The following is an 8,458-nucleotide window of genomic DNA, read 5'->3' on the forward strand; positions in this document are numbered from 1 at the left end:
GATAACGATATTTTTTGTTAGTCGTTAGCCAGAACTCGTAATAGGCGAGCGGTTTTCACCGCACATAGTAAATTCCTTTAAAAAAAAAGATTTCTCATAGGCACAGCAGTGCTTGTATAATTTTGAACTATCTTTATTGATAATTTTCTTAAAATGTATTGTAGTCAACTATTATATTGTCTTTTAGGCGTAAATTTCATCCTTTTTGTCACGTTTGTACCCAAGGTGTTTCGTACATAAGGTTTTCGCACCACCTCCTTATTGAGAAATCCATTTAATAGTTGTCTTGTATGTTAACAGATCTGGCAAGGTATTGAATGTTGCTTCTTTGTATATTTTCAGCTTTTACCATCAATGACACGAACCTCAATAAAAGAACTGAAGTTAAGCCACCTCTCGTTTTGACTTTATTGAACCTGTGTCTAGGGTAAACTGACTACAATAGGCAGAACAGTAAAAGACTGTTCCTGTTCGAGAAGTTTCACATTTCATGTTGTCAAAAGGACCACAAACAAGGCAAATAAGAACAATGTCGTCTAAAGGGGTGGAGCGGTTTAAAGAAACTGTTGACACATATCAGGATAGACTTCATGAATACTGGGGAACGATTCAAAGAACAATTAATGAAAATGAAGTTACCTCTTCTCTAGACCATCTGAAATACAAATTGCTGAAATCATCTGTGTTGGATCAGTTCAAAAAATTGGACAGCACTTCCGCATAATTTATAAGATTTTTGGAAGGGTCGAAGGTAACAGAAAGTGAGAATCTCCTAAAAACAGTAACAGAATTCACCAATGAAAAGAGACAGTTCGCAAATCAGTTTATTGAAAAATTAAAGTCTTTGCGTCCTGAAGGGTCTTTAGTCCATTCAAATTCACAAACATGTAGGTTCAGCAGCTCTGTTGCTAAGCTTCAGGCTATAAAAATGAAAGCGGTATTTGCTGAGAGGGAGGCTGAGCTTGAACGGCAAAGAGTAGCACTGCAAGAAAAAGAAGCAATAATGGCCGCCGAGACATCTAGAAAGAAGGCAAATTTAGAAATAGACATGAAACTTTTACAGAAGAAAAAAGAGGCAGCCATAGTTGAAGCTGAACTTAATTCGGTACACAGTGATAGTGAACTAGGTGATTTTGACTCGGTGGCCACCGAAGACCCAGAGATAAAAACAGCAAACTATGTAAACAAACTTACAGTCACTGATGCGACAGATAAAGTGAATTTGTGCCATCTTCAAACACCGAATGCAGCAGGAGATTTCACAAAATTTCTGTTTAAGAGAGATCTACTCATGTCACGTTTGACTGTATTTAATGAACAGCCAGAAAGCTACCAATCATGGAAGCAAACTTTCAAATGTGTTGTCACAGACATAGATGCCTCACCAATGGAGGAAACAGACTTGCTTATAAAATGGTTGGGATTGAACTCTCGCAGACAAGCAACGTCATTGAAAGCAGCATACATCAGCAACCCACATGAAGGCTTAGTCAAAATTTGGGAAAGATTAGACGAGAGATTTGGTGCCCCTGAGACAGTGTACAACTCAACTGTCAAGAAGCTGGAATCTTTTCCGAAATTAACAGTGAAGACATACAACAAACTATGATCTTTCCGACATACTTTCAGAAAAAGAAGGGTTACAGAAAGATCCCACATACAGCACAACGCTTTCCTACTTCGATGCCGCAGTTGGAGTCAACCCCATAGTTAGCAAGCTGCCTCACCAACTCCAAGAAAGATGGACAACTTATGCAACAAGTTACAAGACAAAACATTGTGTCAGTTATCCATTCACAGCATTTGCGCAGTTTATTCAAGAGCAAAGCAAAGTTCGGAATGATCCAAGTTTCGCGTTCGAAGAATTGGTAGCAAGATCAGTATCAAATCGTGGAGAGAGGCCAGTTATTGCGAGAAAGACTGATGTTGAAGTGAGGTGCCCCATACACAGAACTCAACATGCTTTAGAAAATTGTAGAGCGTTCAGCACCATGCGCAATAGTGATAAGAAAAAGTTACTTAGTGAAAAGCGGTTATGTTTCAAGTGTTTTAGTAGTACACATGTTGCTAGAAAATGTAATAGTGATGTTAAATATAGCATTTGTTCACGTGATACACATTGTACAATTATGCATGTTGATACACGGGAAAAGCCAGCCGTTCAAGGTGGGGAGGGGGGCAAAGTTGGCAGTACCAATGCTAAGCGCACCGAAGTCTGCAATGATAGTTTTGGGGGAAAATCACGTGCAAAGATTGTTTTGGTTAATACTTATAGTATGTCTGCTCCTGAGAGAAAAATGAAAGTCTATGCTATTCTTGATGAACAGAGTAATGGTACTCTAGCAAAGCCCGAGCTATACAACTCACTGTCTCTGAATGGTCCGCATGTTGAATATACCTTGAATACTTGTTCAGGCTCCTTGGTGGTAGATGGTCGCAAGGCTCACGACCTTGTTATTGAGTCGCTTGATGGGTCTGTAAGCTATCAGCTCCCAGATGTATTTGAATGTACTCACATTCCTGATAACCGTGAGGAGATTCCTGTCCCTCAGGTTGCTCTTCACCATTCTCACTTAGAGAGCATATCCTCATGTATTCCAGACTTAGATGAGGGAGCCTCTATCTTACTCTTGGTAGGTAGAGATTTGTTGGAAGCCCACCATATCTTAGAGCAACGCATTGGTCCCCCTGGTACCCATTACGCCCAGCGCCTTAGTCTTGGGTGGGTGATTATTGGGGAAGTTTGTCTCGGTAAAGTCCACACTCCGCGAAAGGTTTCAGTGAATAAGACCTTTGTTGTAGGTGATGGTAGGACATCCATACTGCCTCCATGTACGAGCAAATTCCACATTGAGAAAGATAGCTTCGAGTTTGACTCTAGTTATATGTATGACCTCGTGTTCGTCATAACTTCCAGTGACAATAAACCTTCCTTATCAGTGGAAGATAGAGAATTCCTTTATGGACCAAGAGTTTTCCTTGGGTTCTGATCGTAGGTGGGTAGCACCTCTCCCTTTCAAGTCTCCCAAACCTAGGTTGCCTAGCAACAGAGATCAAGCCTTGAGACGTGAGAAATCTTTAGAGACAAGTCTCTCAAAGAATCCAGTGAAGAAGCAGCATTTTCTAGACTTTATGTCCAAGTTATTTTCAAGTGGCCATGCTGAACTTGCCCCCAAGCTTGCAGAGAATGCAGAGTGTTGGTACTTACCTATCTTTGGGTATACCACCCAAAGAAGCCGTGTAAAATCAGGGTTGTGTTTGAGTCTTCCTCAAAATGTGATGGTGTGTCCTTGAACTCGGTTCTCCTACAGGGTCCAGACCTTACCAATAGCTTATTGGGTGTATTGATGCGGTTCAGGTGTGATCTGGTTGCCATTTCGGCTTTATTGTTTTAGTGTGGCTGAACACCATAGAGACTTTCTGCGTTTTATCCGGCACAAGGAAAATGACCCCTCTAAGCCCTTAGCTGATTACCGTATGACTAGACATGTGTTTGGGAATAGTCCGTCCCCAGTTGTGGCAACGTATGGTCTGAGAAAGGCCGCAGAATCAGCTGATCAAGATGTCAAGGAATTTGTTTGCCAGAATTTTTATGTTGACGATGGCCTTACCTCATGCCCCCTCAGCCTCAGTTGCCATAGAATTGCTTCAGAGAACTAGGGCCACTTTAGCAGTCACAGGTTTGAATCTCAACAAGATAGCATCCAATGACCCTGATGTAATGAAGGGTTTCCCAAGGAAAAATTTGGCCACAGATCTGTCCCGTGTAGACTTTGAACATGAGAACTTACCTGCTCAGCGTAGTTTAGGTGTCGAATGGGATCTAGAACAAGATAGCTTTACCTTTACATCCAAGATTCAGGACAGACTTATAACCAAGCGAGGCTTACTTTCTGCTATTCATAGCATTTTTGACCCCCTTGGCTTTCTAGCCCCAGTACTGATTAGCGCCCGACTCATCTTACGGGATGTAATGTTATGCAAGTTTGGCTGGGATGAACCTTTTCCACCAGAGACCTATAGACAGTGGGAAAATTGGCAGAAAGACCTCCTTCATTTAGAAGGCATTCGGATACCTAGGTGTTTGTTTTCGCTGTCACTTGGTTCATTGTCTGATTTCGAACTCCACACTTTATCAGATGCCAGTGAGAAGGAGATAGCAGCTGTTGTTTTTCTAGTCGCGAATTCAGAAGGTGGCAAAAGGCATGTGAGTTTCATTATGGGAAAATCAAAGATTGCCCCAAACAGCGGTCATACTATTCCCCGCCTAGAACTTTGTGCTGCAGTCCTTCCCACTGAATTGTAACAGATTGTTGTGGAGAATATGCACATCTGTAGATCACATTTCTATACTGACAGTAGAGTTGTTTTGGGATACATTTGGAACCAAGCTAGAAGGTTTTACACGTATGTAGAAGGTAAGACGGGTCTCTTCCCCCCAGCAGTGGCAATATGTCGCCACCAACTTAAACCCTGCTGATGTTGGAACCAGGGGTGTAAACTCTTCACAGTTACAAGATAGTGTTTGGTTATCGGGTCCCGAATTTCTATCTGATGGTAAGACTACACAGACAGAGTTCTTTTCCCTACTTGAGCCAGACCTAGATAAGGAGATTCGCATTCGGGTTGCCGTTAAAACAACTGTGGTCTCGGAAGGAATTAATCCAAAAAGTAGTCTTGGTTCTGGTAGGTTCACTAGGTCCTCAGATTGGTCTAGACTTGTTTCTGCACTCTGCACACTCTGGCATATTGCAGTGTCTTTTCATGAGAAGGGGCAGTGTCGTGGCTGGCATGCGTGTAGTGAATCTAAAAGTGTAGAAATGAAGCGCCAGGTTGAGACTCTGGTCGTTAGGGAAGTACAGCAAACAGTATACCAACAGGAAATCACATCCCTTTTGGCAGGTAGACCTGTGCCCAAGACCAGTTCTATTCTCCGTCTTGACCCTTACTTAGACCAGGAGGGAATGCTGCGCGTAGGTGGACGACTAAGCAAAAGCACCTTGTCGGATAAGGAAAAACACCCTTTGTTGTTGCCTGGAAAACACCATGTATCAAAGTTGTTGGTCACCCATATTCATAACTCCATCAAGCACCAAGGTCGCCTTATTACTGAAGGCGCTATAAGATCTGCTGGTTTTTGGGTCACTGGTGCAAAACCTATTGTCTCCACACTTCTCCACATTTGCGTTGTTTGCCGTAAGCTTAGAGGCCGGTTTGAATACCAGAAAATGTCTGATCTACCTGTTGACCACGTTAAAGAAGCAAAGCCCTTTTCCTTTGTAGGTGTAGACGTTTTCGGCCCGTGGCAGATTGTGTCACGTCGTACCCGGGGAGGCCAAGCCAATTCAAAACGTTGGGCTGTCCTCTTTACTTGTCTTACGATCCGCTCAGTTAACATTGAGGTAATTGAGAAAATGACTTCCTCCGCATTCACCAACGCGCTTCGCAGGTTTATTGCTATTAGGGGCAAGGTCACGCAGTACAGGTCTGATAGGGGTACCAACTTTGTTGGGGCCACAGACAAGCTAGGCAGTGACGCCATTAATGTGGAAGACGCTGAGATAAAGAAGTATCGTTTTGACTCTGACGCAGTCTGGGTCTTCAACCCTCCTCATAGCTCCCACATGGGAGGAGTCTGGGAGCGAATGATAGGGATTTCGCGGCGTATTCTAGACTCTATGCTCTTAAAGACACCAAACCTTACCCATGATGTCTTGGTCACACTGATGGCAGAAGTGAGTGCCATAGTAAATGCTCGGCCAATAGTCCCTGTCTCAGATGATGCTGAATGTCCAGACATTCTTAGTCCTTCTGCATTACTTAACATGAAGCTCCAAACAAGTCAGCCCATTTCAGAGTGCGGGTCCTTAAAAAACATATATAAGGACCAATGGCGACGTGTTCAGTTTTTGGCAGAGCAATTTTGGGTCCGGTGGCGACGCGACTATCTCCAGTCCCTACAGTCCAGGCCTAAATGGCTAAATGAAGAAGTCCCACTTAAGGTAGATGATATAGTCCTTTTGAAGGATGGTCAGGCTCCGCGCAATAGTTGGCCAATGGCTAGGGTATCGCAAATCTTTCCAAGCTCAGACAACAGAATTCGCAAGGTCGAGATTAGTTTCTTTAGGGAGGGAAAACAGATATTCCTTACTAGGTCTGTGGTAGAGTTAGTGGTACTTGTGAGAGCATAATTTGAAGAACAGTGAACTGGGTAGATGTTTTGTGATTTTGTTATTTACAGAAGTCATTTTTGATAGTCCTGAAATTTTAGGAATCTATTGATAATGAGCTAGTCGTAACGTTACTGTTTAAATATTTCATTTTTGAAGTTTGCATTATTTTTTTAAGTTTTATAGATGCCAAATACCTTAGGAAAATGCACATGTACATGATGTATGGACATGGTTATGAGATTATATGGACATGGTTAAGAGAAATTGATCGACTTTGTGATTAATTAACCAGATTCTCATTTAAATATATTGTCTATTGCTAATTTGAAATGTCATTCCATCATATAATATACTACGGTTTTTGAAGTGTTATTTTGCAAATAACAGGTGGGGAGTGTGCTGGGTACCCAACGTTATAGGGACCTACGGTATAAGGAACAACTGATTCTATTCTGTTCTATGCTACTTTAGTAGACGATAACGATATTTTTTGTTAGTCGTTAGCCAGAACTCGTAATAGGCGGGCGGTTTTCACCGCACATCGAAAATTCCTTTTAAAGCCAAGATTTCTCATAGGCACAACAGTGTTTGTACTATTTTGAACTATCTTTATTGATATTTTTCTTAAAATGTATTGTAGTCAACTATTATATTGTCTTTTAGGCGTAAATTTCATCCTTTTTGTCACGTTCGTAATCAAGGTGTTTCGTACATAAGGTTTTCGCACCTTCTTATTGAGAAATCCATTTAATAGTTGTCTTGTATGTTAACAGATCTGGCAAGGTATTGAATGTTGCTTCTTTGTATACTTTCAGCTTTTATCATGAACTCTCGTTTTGACTTTATTGAACCTGTGTCTAGGGTAAACTGAGTGAAATAGGCAGAACAATATAAATGACAACATGATGTTATATAAATTCAATACAACAATAAAACGAGGTCACAATCAAACATAATGGTGAGAAAAGAATTTCTACATTTTTGCAGGAGAATATCTTTATGTTAAACAAGTTTCAATTATTAAATGATTATATGATAGTTTTAACAAACAAACAATATTTCTTATATTCTAATCTACTACAGTTCATATGTATTAGCATATCAAAGTCTGTTAAAAATTTCGGTTTAATATATAGTTTTTCCAGCATGAGAGAAGGAAGAACATTCTAATATATCTCGATATTCGTCTCCAAGATTAATTTAATACTTTGACATAGTGTACATTTTCTAATTTCTAAAGCTATTCTGTTCCAATTTCCTGTTTCTACAGGTAGTCTGTTGTTTCTAGTCCTAAATTTTATCATATACATCAGAAATTTCTGACCCGTTTCGAGTAAATAATTTTCAAATTTGAATTCATGTTTGAACAATTTATATATCTTACAGTTACTAGAATCTTCAAGCAAAGAGTACCAGTCATTAAAAACGAATCAGCCAGCCGATGCTTAACAATACTACATAACCATTTACAATCTAGAAATTCATGCGATAACCACATGTCATGTATACCATCTTCTATAAATATTTGTGTGTCTTTTTCAACAATTTTTCAGCTATATAAACGACGGTGTCTACTTGTAGCAGTGAGGAAAATGCCCAACTTTATAGTGCTGCCTCACTGGAATATCACGCCGTAGACACGTGGCATGATACTTCACTCAGTCACATTATACTGACACCGGGCTGATCAGTCCTAGCACTATCCCTTAATGCTGAGCGCCAAGCGAGGAAGCTGCTAGCACCATTTTTTACGTCATTGGTGTGACGCGGCCGGGGTTCGAACCCATGACCCCCCGCACTCGAAGCGGACGCTCTACCACTAGGCTACCGCGGCGGTACCTTGTTCATACTTCAACCAGTTTAATAATGTTACATTTGTATGAATGTTAAATTTTTCAAGCAATATACAATATATATCAGAAACAACAGCATTAGTTTAAAAGATGAAAACGATGAACGTACCTAATAAAAAACAGAAGACAGAAAACCGCGATCTGAAAAACAACAGAAACAGCAGCATTAGTTTTAAAGATGAACACGATGAAAGTACCTAATAGAAAACAATAGACGAAAAATAAACGCGTTCTGAAAAACAACAGAAACAACAGCATTAGATTTCAAGATGAACACCATGACTGTGCATAATAGAAAACAAAAGACCGAAATAAACGCGGTCTGAAAAGCAACAGAAACAACAGCATTAGTTTTAAAGACGAACACGATGAACGGACCTAATAGAAAACAAAAGACCCAAATGAATCGCAATCTGAAAAACAACAGAAACA

At 40.5% G+C, this 8,458-nt stretch overlaps 1 protein-coding gene and 1 non-coding gene across 2 annotated transcripts; one reads left to right on the plus strand and one right to left on the minus strand.

Moving 5' to 3' along the window:
- The first annotated feature begins 4,820 nt into the window (after window positions 1-4,820).
- On the plus strand, window positions 4,821-6,191 carry LOC123528108 (uncharacterized). Its single transcript, XM_045307858.2, has one exon. The coding sequence runs from the start codon at window positions 4,821-4,823 to the stop codon at window positions 6,189-6,191; it is 1,371 nt and encodes a 456-aa protein (XP_045163793.2).
- Window positions 6,192-7,935: 1,744 nt separating this feature from the next.
- Trnas-cga (transfer RNA serine (anticodon CGA)) lies at window positions 7,936-8,007 on the minus strand. Its single transcript has one exon. It is a non-coding gene; the product is annotated as a tRNA-Ser (tRNA).
- Window positions 8,008-8,458: the final 451 nt, after the last annotated feature.

This window comes from Mercenaria mercenaria, chromosome 14 (assembly GCF_021730395.1).
Source record: "Mercenaria mercenaria strain notata chromosome 14, MADL_Memer_1, whole genome shotgun sequence".
NCBI classification, from domain to species: domain Eukaryota; kingdom Metazoa; phylum Mollusca; class Bivalvia; order Venerida; family Veneridae; genus Mercenaria; species Mercenaria mercenaria.